Genomic DNA, 12,465 nt, shown 5'->3' on the forward strand with positions numbered 1-12,465 from the left:
ACATTCTCAATGCCTGAGCCCAGCCTGCCAGGGCCTGGCTAAGCCCAGACTGTTTTCCAGGGAATATCTTGAGGGAGAAGCCACGCATCCGGCACCCCAGCTCTCCCTAGGCCCCAAGTGAAGCCTTCACTTGTTCAGCAGTCTTTATTCAGTGCTTCTCAGTAGCATGCCTTCTTCCCCAAGCTCCTGCCCCTCCTGCCCTCCCACTCAGGGCTCTGTCCTCAGTGTCCTCCTTGGTGGGGGGGAAGGTCCTGATGCCCAGAGGCCTGGTCTGGTGGAGGAGGAGAAGCAGGGAAGCTTGGTGCTGGTCTCCCCTATGTGTGGAGAAAGGCAGGTGGGCAGGACATTACCCACCAGTACTCAGAGCTCCATTATGTCCCCAGCTGTGGTAACAGAGTAGTGGGGGGTGGAGTGTCCCCCAGCCTCAGCAGCCGGAGGGCTTCAGGGATCAGGTTCCCAGAGTAGCACCACAGATGGAGCTCAGAGCAAGGGCTCCTGGAAGAGGAAATGACAGGGCAGGGCTTGGCTGGCCTGGCAGAGCCACCCCCCACTAGATCCAGGTCACCACCCTCCAAGGAGTCAAGATGGGAAACAACCCAGAAGCTAAAAATAGCAGGATGAGGCAGGGCCTGGAGGCTGGGCTGAAGACCAGTGTGATCCTCCAGGGGGCTGGCAGGTGGAAGGTGCCCACCTGAGTGGGGGTAGGACTGGAGGTAAGGCCCTGAGAGGGCTGCAGTAGGGGTGGTGGTTGTGCAGTCTGAGTTGAGAGAAGTGGGTGGCCATGTTCTCCTCGGACAAGAACTGCTTGTGCAAAGTCTCCCTGGGGAAAGAAGGGAAGGCAGGTTGGCTGGGATATGGAGAGGGGAGGCAGCCTGATGGGGGTCAGAGGTGGGCAAGGTCTAGTTGGGAGTCCCTCCTTGCCTCCAAACTTACTGCACCTCCAGGCGCCGCTTGGTGCTCATGGGCACAGCTTGGAGAGGGGAGCTGAGAAGAGACAAGAGCCAGGTGCATCCCACCCTCCTGGCCCCATGCCGAGAGGATCTGCCCGCCTGAGCCTGCAGCCTCAGCCAGCAGCCCCCATCCCTGTCTTAGCTGACCCCCTAAGTCACGTCTTCTCTCCTGGGCCATCCAGCAGCCCTGAGCCCCCAGCCCCATTCCAGTCTCAGTTCACGCCCAAGCTCCACCAGCTCACCCGCCATGTGTCATACTGCAGACCAGCCCTGAGCCCCCTGGCTAGGCCCACCCCGGGGGCCTCACACGCACCTCGCGTCCAGGCTCCAGGTCGCCCCTGAGGCAGCACTGGGGTCGCGCTGGGTCCGACCCCGGGGGCCACGCTCTAGGGGCTGCGGCAGGATCTTTGGGGCTACCCGTCCTTCGAGCAAAGGGGAGGGATCCGCCCGGCAGGGGCGGTGCCTTGGGGGGGCGTGGCACGGCGGGAGGCGTGGCCTTGGCGCGCGCAGCAGTGAGCATTCACGCAGGCGCGGAAGACGGGCGGCACGCGGCTGGAAGGCGGGTCTGTTCAGCGGGGTGGGGGAGGGGATCAGGCGTAGCAGGGCTACAGGGGGCGCCACGTAGTGCCGCGGCCTTCAAGGTGCTCATCTCGGTTCGTGGGGCTTGGGCGGAACGCGGAAACCACCTTCGCGCCGGACCGGCGGCAGTATTGGGACGTGGGGCGCCGCAGACGAGTTGGTCGCGGGCACGTCCGGACTCGTGAAGCCGCGTCTCACGAAGCATTCTGGGACTTGTAGTCCTCGAGATGGACCGAGTAGTGCCACAAGCGGTTCCTCTGGGTCAGGTGAGGCAGGCACGGGACGCAGGGCATTCTGGGGTTTGTATTCCAGGCCCGGGTCGACCGGGCGGGCGAAGAATCATGTCCCGAGCCCTGTTGCGCGTGGGTTGCTAGTGGAAATCGGACTCAGACCGGGAGCCAGAGGAGTACCCCAGAAGTGAACACGTTTTTAAGTATTGGGGACAAGAGAACCACTTCTTAAGCGCTTTTTACATGGCAGACCCTTTGCGATGCTGTTTATATACATTAGCGCATCTAATTGAGACACAAACTCCAGTGAGTTCATTTGATACTTGAGGAAACTGAGTAGAGAAGCTAGGGAGCTGGCTCGAGGTCCCATTAGGTAGCACACCTGAGCTCTCCCTTTCCTCATCCTCTTCTTGGCGCCTCCCAGGGTTGTATGGGCAGGCGCCTGCGGGGTGGGCTGCCTTGAAGGAGGGCTGAGAAGTCTGGACAGTGGGGGGCTGGGCTGTAGCAGGGCTAGAGGTCTGCAGGTTCTTATCCCACCTCTCCTCCCAGATGGAGGTGTTTCAGGCCCTGCAGCGGCTGCACATGACTGTCTTCTCCCAGAGTGTGTCCCCCTGTGGGAAGTTCCTTGCGGCAGGCAACAATTACGGGCAGATTGCCATCTTCAGGTACCCATGGCCCCTGTTCCCCAGCACCCACTAGTCCTGGCACTCGGCCTTCCTGGGACTGATGCTCCCTGCTTCTGGCTCTTGGGCCCCCTCCCCTTTCCCTTCTCAACTTCAGCTTGTCCGCTGCTTTGAGCTCCGAGGCTAAAGAGGAAAGTAAGAAGCCTGTGGTGACCTTCCAAGGTGGGTGCAGCTGTCAGGTCTGGCTTTGGGGATCCCAGGGTGGAGGAAGGGGCCAGATGGGGTCGCTCAGGTTCTTTCCCTTTAGCCCATGATGGGCCCGTCTACAGCATGGTGTCCACCGATCGACAGCTAGTCAGTGCCGGGGATGGGGAGGTAAAGGCCTGGCTGTGGGCAGAGATCCTCAAGAAGGTAAGGAGTGTAGACCTGGGGAACAGGCTGGGTGCCCAGGCCCAAGGAGAGCCTTAGAGGTCACTTGGCGTTTTCTACCATGAAGGGCAGCAAGGAGCTGTGGCGTTGTCAGCCACCATACAGGTGAGCCAGGGCCATGTGGGGGGAGGCACTTGGGTATGTAGGCACCCTTGAACCAAAGCGGACCTTGCTTTTCCTCCCCCAGGACCAGCCTGGAAGTGCCTGAAATCAATTCTTTGCTGCTCGTCCCCAAGGTCTGAGGCCCCCTAAGTCCTTTGTGATTGGGGGCTCCGCCCTGCTGTGTTCTTGGCCCAAACTTTGGTCCTTCCACCTGTCCCCGTCCTGATTTGTCATTGATTTCCAGTCCTGCCCTGCCTTTCTTTGCAGGAGAATTCTCTTATCCTGGCTGGGGGAGACTGTCAGCTACACACTATGGACCTTGAGACTGGGGCCTTCACGGTGAGCAGGGCCTGAGAGCCAGGGGCAGGTCACGTGGGGGTGGGGTGCTTTTTGGACCTGCTCCTGACACAGCCCCTCTCCCCGCAGCGGGCCCTCCGGGGCCATACGGACTACATCCACTGCCTGGCGCTGCGGGAGCGGAGCCCCGAGGTGCTTTCGGGTGGTGAGGATGGGGCCGTGCGGCTTTGGGGTAAGGGGCTGGCTGGTTGGAGGGAGAGATGGTGGTGGGGAGGATGGGACAAGGATGGCACCCCTCAAGGTTCTCTCCACAGACCTCCGCACAGCCAAGGAGGTACAGACAATCGAGGTCTATAAGCACGAGGTGAGGCCATGCCCCAGCCCCATCCTCCTTGCTCTTCCCCAGCTTCTCTGTATTCGCAACTCTCTTCTTCCTCCCTCTAGGAGTGCTCCAGGCCCCACAACGGGCGCTGGATCGGATGCTTGGCAACCGACTCAGACTGGATGGTGAGCTGGCCAGAGGGTGGGGTGGGATGGGTGGCAGCTCTGGGCCCTGCTTTCAGGGGTTCATGGCTCACGGCGGCCAGGGACCCCTGCCTTTCTGGCCAGGTCTGTGGAGGGGGCCCAGCACTCACCCTTTGGCACCTGCGGTCCTCTACACCCACCACCATCTTCCCCATGCGGGCGCCACAGAAGCACGTCACCTTCTACCAGGACCTGGTAGGCTCTCTGTCTCCTTCTGCCGCCCTTGCTGGCTCCCGTCTCCAGCCCTGACCCTTGAGCCCTCTCTTGCCCTCTACAGATTCTATCTGCCGGCCAGGGCCCCTGTGTCAACCAATGGCAGCTGAGCGGGGAGCTCAAGGCCCAGGTACCAGGCTCTTCCCCGGGGCTGCTCAGCCTCAGCCTCAACCAGCAGCCAGCGGCTCCTGAGTGCAAGGTGGGTCCAGTGAAGGGATGGGATACTGGGACGCTGGGGTTGGGCAGGGCCCTCATGCCCCTCTTGTCTCCAGGTCCTGACAGCTGCAGGCAACAGCTGCCGGGTGGATGTCTTCACCAATCTGGGCTACCGTGCATTCTCCCTGTCCTTCTGACCCACCAACACACCCTTCACCCCAGGAGTTTGGAGTGCTTTTTTTCCCTTTCTTTTTAACAAATAAAGTTTCCAACGTTTCTTCCATGTGCTTCCTTCCCAAGAATGGAGGCCAAGCTGGTGTTGTGATTTATATATTACTCTGTCTGATCTTGATACATAAATACACATTGTCATCCTGGCCTGGAGAGTGCCCAGTGCTTAGAAAAGATAGACCTATAGACTCCTAAAATAGGCAGCTCTGCCCCACCACCCACCTCTTGCCCCTGGCCCCAAAAGCTGGCCCCTGCTCACTGTGAGCCCCTGCCTGGGTTTCGGGATGGGGAGGGCACCAGCCCCCCTTGGAACACAATCTGGAGCCTATGGCTCCACTGGCCCGAAGAGGAAACAGTCCCAGAAAGGGCAAGGGCGGTGCCCTTGGCCTCCCTCAGGTCCTTCGGAAGAGGTTGCTGAGGAACCCGCCTGCGGGCCCGGGGCCCAGGCGCAGCGAGAAGCGGGGTGAGGCGCGGTGCGGAGACTTGGCGGAACTCAGCTCTTTCTGGCGCTGTGAGCGCAACTGCTGTCCGATCACCACCTGCATGTCGTCCTGCCAGGAACCGAATCGAAGGGACGGTCAGCGTGCTGGCCCCGCCCCCAGGGCCCCGCCCCTTAAGGGCCAGCCCTGTCCCTTACCTGCCAGGCTTCCAGCTCCTGTGTTAGCGCCACCTTCTGGCGTATGGCACGCAGCAGCTCCCGGGACAGGGAGTCCCGCTCTAGGGAGATGCGGCTGAGCTCTAGGGACAGCTCCAGGGCCCTGAGGACAGAAAAGGGGAGGAGGGTGTCCAAGCATAATGGCACCTCAGTGAGCAGGGATGGTGAAGGGCTTCTGGACCCGGGCAGGAGACCAAGGAGATCTGTGCAGCCCTGGATGGGAGTGGAGGAGTCAGGACCCGCAGGGCCCGAGTGCTGTGGGGGCCTGTAGCCCAGCGCGGGCGGTGGTGAGTGGTGACGGAGGCTCACTTGTTCACGGCCTCGTCCCGATCAGAGAGAGCGCTGCTCAGGGCCTCTTCGGGGTCCTCCTCCTCCCGCAACTCCTTCTGCCTCTGCAGCTCCTCCCGCAGGGACTGCATCTCCTCCCGCTGCAGGGCGATCTGTGGGAGGGGAGGGGCAGAGAGGCAGATGGGCTCCTGGGCCTCCCAACCACTGCCCTTCCCAGCACCCTGGGGCTGCTGCCCCCTGGCCCTGTTCGAGGGACTCAGATTAGCCCCCAGGCTCATGCGGGGGTAGGGGCAGAGCCTGCAGGAGGAATGCAGGGAGAAGTGTAGGGGGTGGAGTTAACGGGGGCGGGGTGCAGTCCAGAAAGTTATCCTGGGGGGTGACATAAAGGCTGCCTCTAGAGCATGACTGCTGGTTTGTTAGGGTGAAGGGTGATCCAGGTGGAGGGGGCTTAGTGGGCAAAGGCTAGCGGCAGAGATAGAAATGGGGGGGGGAGAAAGTGATAGTGGGGAGGGGCTCTGCATCCAACACTGCGGTCCCCACACAAGCACACGACCTCATCCTCCAGCCTGGCCACTTCCGCCTCCTTCTTCTCCAGCATCTCCGAGGGGCTCAGAGTTGTTCGCTTCTTGGGGGGCTCCAAGCTCTCCTGGGGCAAAGCCTGTGGGCTGGAAGGCTCTTGGGGCTCCACGGACAGGGTAGTCTGCGGGTCAAAGGAACGGTCAGTGCGGGTCGAACCTCTTGGGACCCGGAAGAGCCGAGCCTGCGCCCCTCTGAGGCTGCGCTAGTGGTGGGGCTGCCGGGCCTAAAGCTCACCAGGGCGTCTCCGCGTCCGTCTGTGTCCTGGTCATGGTCGCTGTCGAGGGTGCGGGCAAGCTCGGACTGTAGGGAGGCGGCCGACACGTCGGCATTCTGGAAGCGGGATTCCTCCTCTAGCTCCAAGACCCGCCGCTGCAGCCTCTGCAGTGCGCCCAGAGCCTCTCTTGCCTCGAAGCGCGCATGTTCCAGCTGCAGACAGAGGGACAGATAGACAGAGGAGTGGGAAGGGGGGGGGGTCAGACAGGCATACCGGGCTCGCCCACGAGGGGGCGCCAGAGCGACTCTCAGCAGAGGAGTGCAGCCCCGCGTCCCGCCCCCCGCCCACTCCCCCCCTGCAGTATCCCCGGAGGGGCCTAGGGCCAATTTCTTACCAATGAAGCTGGCTGAGGCCGGCATCCCAATTCTAGTCTCCCATCACCTTCTCCCCACCCTAACCTGGTCAGATCACCTTGCAAAAGCCCCACCCTCCTGCTGCCCACCAGCTCTACCTTCGGCATTTATTGATCCTTTCTTCTCAACCAGGTGTGGCGCTGAGCGTCACCACAGCCCTGTGAGGTAGGTACCATTACCATCCCATCTCACAGGTGTGGAAACTGAGGCTCAAGCGTCCCACAACAGTTAGCAGGGAGCTGGGATAAGAATCCAGGCAATCTGATCAAAAGCACAAGCTCAGGAGACCTCAAACAGCAGGCCATACTGCTTCTTTTCTTTCCCTTTTCTCTACCTCCTCTGCCCCACCCCCTGGTCCAGGTCCCCACAATCTCTTGCCTGACCCTTGCTCCTCAGTCCTTAGTCTCTTCCTTGGCCTTCAGCTGCCCAGCTCTGACCCACTCTAGGCAGGTGGAGACTCAACTGAAATCCAAAAGTGATCCTTCCCTGCTCAAAAGCCTTCCATGGCTGCCACTGGCTCTCCAGCAGATACTCATGTAGGGGCCTCTAGGGATCCAGGTCTGGCCTTATCTCCCAGAAAGCCTAAGGCAGCAGTCGAGAGTGGAGCTGGGCACCCCCCAGACATGCGGTCACCTCCAGGCTGTGCTCCCGCTGCTCTCGCCGCAGCACCAGCAACTCCTCACGGGTGACCTGCAGCCAGCCCTGGCCCTTCTCCGCCTCCTCACGCAGGCCCCGAATCTGGGCCTCTAGGTCCTGCCTGCGACTCTGCAGCATCTTGTTCTGGGGAAAGGCCTCTGAGTTGGGGAGGGGTTAGGTGCTGTACCAGCCCCAGACAGCCCCAGCCCAGCCTTCTGCTCAGAGAGGCCCCAGCCCCACCTGACACTCACCTCTCCCTGCAGACTCTCTAGCCGCGTCCTCAGCTCTGCCCCAGCTAGGGCCTGTGCTTGGTACTGCCCTCGAAGGGCATCCAGTTCCCTCTGAAGCTTCTGCTCTGTCTGGGAGGCCTGGGGCATGGGATGGAGCCGTCAGCTGGCTTAAGCCTCAATATCAAACCCAGAGCACCCACCCCAGTCTGGGGACCCAGGGACCAGGGACTGGGGCTGCCCAACTACCTGGGCCAGCTGCTGGCTGAGCCGGAGGTTCTGCTCACTGAGCTCCCCTAGGGCCCGTGCCCTCTCACGCCCGCTGTCCTGCTGCTCTGAGAGCTGCTCCCCGAGCTGAGCCCGCAGGGCTTCCACGTCCCCCTCCAGCTCCACAGCCCTGGCCTCCCACTCAGCTCCCCGGGCTGCCAGGCCCCAGCGGAGCTCATGATTCTCCTGCTGCAGCCGCTGTGGGGGTGGGATGAGGGCCAGAGTCAGGGAGGCAACATGAGATGGGGCAGACACAGGAAGATGGGACAGAGACCCAGCAAGAGAGGAGAGAGCCGGGGAGGTGGAGGCAGAGGATGAGGCCAAACAGGAGGGCTGCCCTCTGGGCTGGCTCCCCAGTGCCCACTCACCTCTGGCTGCTGCCTGGGCTTCTGAACCTGAGGCCGCAAGCACCATTTCTGGAGCCAGAGATGGGTGGAATTCAGGCCACCGCCCATGGCCTCACACCACTGTGCTCCAGGGGCCTCTGGAGGCTCAGCCTCTGCCCAGCCCCTCTGGGCCAGCTCCCTCTAATTAATCGCCCTGGCCCCACACCTCCGCTTGCCCCCCCCAAAACCTGTCCAACTAGGGGTGGGGGTGGGGGGTGGGGTGGGGAGGAGGATGTGCAGGGCACACCCAGAGGCCTAGCATGGGGTGGCAGGTCAACTAGGGGGCGGGCTCTAGGCCTTCACTCTCTCTAGCCCTCAAGATAAGAAGGATCCAGGTGCTGATAACAATTGCTGCTGCAAATAATAATTAGCAGTTTGTTATAATTAGCCAGGTCTTGTGCTAGTACTTTACTGCATTATTTCATTTAACACTTCAGAGGTAGAATCCTTAACACCCACATCTTGCCAATACGGAAGCTGAAGTTCAGAGAGGTTAAATGTTTTGCCCAAGGACACACAGTGAATTAGTGGGGCACAGGTTCCAACCCAGGCAGTCAAGCTCTTAACCAAATACTGCAGGGGTATCACAGCCCAAGGATTTAGCTGGCGAGTTCAGAGGTCTGATTGTTCTGGCTGTTGTGTAGTTAAGCAAGTCCCTTAATACCTCTGAGCTCCATGCATGCAGCAAGTATTTCCGGAGCTCCCGCCATGTTCTGAATTCTGGCTGTCAGTGATAATCGAGACCACCATGTTCACTCTCCTCAAGCAACTTAAATCCAGAAGGCAAGAAAAACCAAAAAAAGGCAAACCCGTTGTTGTGGAGTTGATTTCGACTCAGCGTGACCCTACTGAACAGAGTAGAACTGCCGCAAAGGGTTTCCAAGGAGTGCCTGGTGGATTCGAACTGCCGACCTTTCGGTTAGCAGTTGTAGCTCTTAACCACTACACCACCAGGGAGGCCAGTCATGGGCAGATGGACACCTGCTTGAACCAGGTCATTTCAGAGGGACTACAGGGCTGTAAAGAAACCCTGGGAAGTGGTTATGAGGAAGCAGTCAGGTAGGATAGGGGCTCCTTCCCCCAGAGGATGATGTCTGAATTGACTCTTGCAGGGCAAGAAGGAGCCAACCAGGAAAAGCTCACAAGCTAAGAGACAGCACGTGCAAAGGCCCTGCGTCATAAGCCTGAGTTATTCAAGGAACTGAAAGGGCCCAGGCAGAAGTGGGTGGGCAGGTGGGTGCTGTATGACCAAGATGAAGTCCGGGAGGTTGGAAGGCTGGACCTGGCAGGGACTTTCAGCCCACACGAAGTTTCCATCGCAGGCTAAGTGTGAGGAAGGGTTTTTGGAAGCTGCAGGGCGAGGAGTGAATTGGCCTGATCTGCAAGCTTTGAAGCTCCTCCTGGCTGTCTGGTGGAGAATAGGCTGCAGGGGCAAGAGTGGAAGCTGTGTGGAGGAAGCAGGCAGTGCCGCAGCACCTCAAGAGGTGCTGGCGGTTGCAGAGGCAATAACAGTGAGTGGATTTGGAATCTAGTTTAGAAGGGAACTGACAGGGCTTAAAGATGTGGGGGAGAGAGCAAGAGAGCGGTCACGGAGGTGTGTCCCCTGAGATGGGAAGCTGGCTGGGTGCAGCAGGTGTGGGGTTATAGAACCATGAGTGCTGCTTCTTTTGAGACCCCATTTGGTTGCCTGGGGCGGTGGGGGGTGGGGGCAGTGGTTAGCTACCCAGGTCTGGGGCTCAGGGCAGTGATTGGGGCTAATGACACAGTTAGGGGTGTCGGTGGTGTGAGTGATCCTTGGGGGGCCAGATGTGCCCCCAGGGTGAAAGTGTGGATGAGAACAGAGCCCAGGCTGAGAGCAGCTCTTCCATCATAGGCTGGGTGAGAGTGAGCTGAGATGGGTCCTGACCAGTGCTGAGCCCAGGGCCAGGTAACTCAGGTCCCACGATTCAGAGAGGGCCAGCAGCTTGTCCACGCCACACAGCCAAGCCTTGACTTGTCCTCAGAGCCCATGCTCTGGACCATTGGGCCACAATACTGAGGGGACAAGGCCCAGCTGGAAACTGGTCCAGAGGTGTCCTTCTTCCTGGCTGTCATCCCTCAGTGCACTTGCCCACCTGCCTGCATCCTAACAGTCTGTCCTCCCCTTTGTCTGGTCCCTTCACCTGGCCACACCTGTCTGCCAGTCCTTCTCCTGCCTGGTTATCCTCCCCTACCCAGCTGTCCTCCCCCTTCCCACCTGCCTGCTACCTGCTCACCTGCCTGCCTCCTGCCAGCCTCCCCTTTACCTAGCCCCCTCTCTTCCCCACTCCTGCCTGATCGTCTTCCCCTACCCAATGTTCTCCCCCCACTCACCTGCCTGTCCCCTGCTCACCTGCACTCCGCCCACCTGTCCTCCTTTTGCCTGGCCCCCTTCCCCTCTACACCTCTGGCCACCTGTCCTCCCTCTGCCCATCCTGCTCCCTGACCCTTGGCCCAGGTCCCTGACAGCCAGCTTACTTCCTCACGCTCCGAGTGTTGGGCACTCAGCATCTCCAGCTGCTGCCGCAGCTCCTCATTCCGCTCTAGGAGCATCTTGCCGAGTTCGGCGGCCAGCACCAGGTCCTTCTCCTTCCGCTGTAGCTGCAGGGCCAGGTCCTCAGGTTCCTCGGGCTCGGGGCCCCCTCCCAGGAATAAGCCACGCCGCTCCAGCTCAAAGGGGAAGAAGCCCTCGTTGCCGCTGGGGGAGGTGGCCCCTGAGAGCAGCCCCGATGGGAAGCTTGGGCCATCTGGGGAGCTCATGGTGCCTGAAGCATCTGTGGGGACAAGATACTCCACTCTGCAGCCCGATGGGGCTTACACCCCACTGGCCAAGACCTGGCCCTCCTTCAAGTCTCCACCTGCCCATTTGGCCACCTGGCCCTCCCAGCCCTACAGGCAGGACCTCCCTGGGCCAAGAGGGGTCAATGATCTGTGTCTTGGCCACCTGGTTTCGTTAGAGTCCCCAGGGTAAACTGAGTCAGGGAGCAGAAAGAAATGAGCCAGCTTGTCTTTGCCTGTGCCAGACATTCTTTGCATCAGGAAAACTTGTCCCAGTGCTTGGGGCCAGAGGCCACCCCACCAGGAGTTCCTGCCCCTTCCCCTGTGTTCCCTGCACCCAGCTGTTCTGGCTTCCAGCCGCTGACAATCTGGGAAACTCAGCTCATTTTCCCAGAACCCTGGTTCTTCAGGACTCAGGACACAAAGAGGAATCTGATCCCTCTCCTCCCAGGAATCCAGGACCCCACACTTTGGGAACTCAGGGGCCCTGATCCCCCACCAATAGCTCAGCCCCCTCCCCTTCCAGAAGCCCAGGACTTGATGTCCTGGTCTCCAGCCCCCAGCCCTCCCAGGTATCCTGGCTCTCGTGATCTTGATTTTTCAGGACTAGGGTGTTCTGGTCCCCACCTCTCCAGATTCAGAGATCCCAGCATCTACCCTTTCTGGGATTCCCATCCCAGCCCCCAATTTTTGCCGGCCCAAGGCCTTCTGGCCTCTACCCTTGGGGACTCAAGTATCCTGAGCCCCAGCCCTCCCCTCTGCAGTGCCACCCCGGCCCCCAGTTTCCTAGGGCTCAGGCGTCAGGCCCAGACAGGGCGAGGTAACAGGTTGTGCTGGCCGCGCCGCAGGCACGACTCCGGGTTTCTGTTTACTTCCCGGCCTGCCCCTGGGACTCAGAGCCCGCCGCTCCTCTGGGGCGCCCAGGCCGGGCTGTTCAGGGACTCACGAGGGCCCGCACCACGGGACTTCCCTGGGAACTACCCCTCCGCCTCCGGAAGACCCCAGCCCCTCCCCCTAATACACTCGCTCGCACACCTGTTTCTCCCCTCCTCCCCGAGCCAGGCGCAGAATCTCACACCTGCCTGCCGGATCCAGGTGTCGCGGTGGTCCCAACGCAGACGTCGGGCCCCCCAGCCCCCTAGCCCTCGGCCCTAGGATCTGAAGCCCAGCCAGCCTTCCTTTCCCCCGGCAGCCTTCTGCTTCCCAGGGGCAGGAGTCCGGCAGCCCCTCCAGCTCCCGCATTCCTCCTCTCGCGCCGACTCGGCCCGGCCCATCCTGCCCGAGGCTCGAAGGCCCCTGCCCTCGGCGACACCTGGGCTCTCACCCGCAGCCCCCTGTCGGGCTCCGACCGAGGTCTCGGCGGTCCTGGGTCTCCTCTTCCGGAGGCGGTGCCAGGTGCGCAGCCCGCACAGGTGAGGGGGAGGGGCTGAGGGCGGGGCTGGGGCGCCCCCTGATGGCCGGAATGGCCAGGTGGAGCCGAAAGAAAGTTGCCTCCACCCTGGTCAGAGGCACCTTGAAGCCATTGGAAATGACCAAATGAGCACCTACTGTACGCAGAACCTACGCTGAGCCTAGATGTTGGCTCCTTTCCCCTCACGACTGTCCTCTGAGGTAGGAAATTAGTAACAATGATAATAACAACAAAGCTGATACTAAGCTTTCTGCTAAA

The 12,465-nt window shown here is 60.8% G+C and overlaps 3 protein-coding genes across 11 annotated transcripts; 1 reads left to right on the plus strand and 2 right to left on the minus strand.

Moving 5' to 3' along the window:
- Positions 1-125: 125 nt before the first annotated feature.
- Positions 126-1,371, minus strand: HCFC1R1 (host cell factor C1 regulator 1). Its single transcript, XM_023557473.2, has 4 exons — positions 1,264-1,371; positions 934-984; positions 692-820; positions 126-495 (listed from the first exon to the last, which is right to left on the minus strand). The coding sequence occupies exons 2-4, from the start codon at positions 960-962 to the stop codon at positions 372-374; spliced, it is 282 nt and encodes a 93-aa protein (XP_023413241.2). The 5' UTR covers positions 963-984; positions 1,264-1,371; the 3' UTR covers positions 126-371.
- A 118-nt stretch (positions 1,372-1,489) lies between these two features.
- On the plus strand, positions 1,490-4,351 carry THOC6 (THO complex subunit 6). Of its 7 annotated transcripts, none has more exons than XM_064295444.1 (13): positions 1,490-1,795; positions 2,309-2,424; positions 2,540-2,604; positions 2,690-2,793; positions 2,879-2,916; positions 2,999-3,047; positions 3,181-3,252; positions 3,340-3,442; positions 3,525-3,574; positions 3,655-3,717; positions 3,798-3,930; positions 4,013-4,147; positions 4,221-4,351. In XM_064295444.1, the coding sequence occupies exons 1-12, from the start codon at positions 1,757-1,759 to the stop codon at positions 4,138-4,140; spliced, it is 960 nt and encodes a 319-aa protein (XP_064151514.1). In that variant the 5' UTR covers positions 1,490-1,756; the 3' UTR covers positions 4,141-4,147; positions 4,221-4,351. The 7 variants fall into 7 exon arrangements, with proteins under 7 accessions (XP_064151514.1, XP_064151511.1, XP_064151512.1 ...); XM_064295443.1 differs by having other exon boundaries at positions 1,492-1,795; positions 3,340-3,402; positions 4,221-4,333; XM_010597374.3 differs by having other exon boundaries at positions 1,496-1,795; positions 3,340-3,415; positions 3,820-3,930; positions 4,221-4,333.
- Positions 4,352-4,727: 376 nt separating this feature from the next.
- Positions 4,728-12,160, minus strand: BICDL2 (BICD family like cargo adaptor 2). 3 transcript variants are annotated; one of them, XM_064295440.1, is made up of 10 exons: positions 12,121-12,160; positions 10,497-10,792; positions 7,597-7,812; positions 7,372-7,488; positions 7,118-7,264; positions 6,092-6,283; positions 5,832-5,978; positions 5,300-5,430; positions 4,973-5,093; positions 4,728-4,886 (listed from the first exon to the last, which is right to left on the minus strand). In XM_064295440.1, the coding sequence occupies exons 2-10, from the start codon at positions 10,776-10,778 to the stop codon at positions 4,728-4,730; spliced, it is 1,512 nt and encodes a 503-aa protein (XP_064151510.1). In that variant the 5' UTR covers positions 10,779-10,792; positions 12,121-12,160. The 3 variants fall into 3 exon arrangements, with proteins under 3 accessions (XP_064151510.1, XP_064151508.1, XP_064151509.1); XM_064295438.1 differs by having other exon boundaries at positions 10,497-10,815; positions 11,875-12,152; XM_064295439.1 differs by lacking the exon at positions 12,121-12,160 and adding an exon at positions 11,875-11,929.
- Positions 12,161-12,465: the final 305 nt, after the last annotated feature.

This window comes from Loxodonta africana, chromosome 12 (genome assembly GCF_030014295.1).
Source record: "Loxodonta africana isolate mLoxAfr1 chromosome 12, mLoxAfr1.hap2, whole genome shotgun sequence".
Taxonomy (NCBI): domain Eukaryota; kingdom Metazoa; phylum Chordata; class Mammalia; order Proboscidea; family Elephantidae; genus Loxodonta; species Loxodonta africana.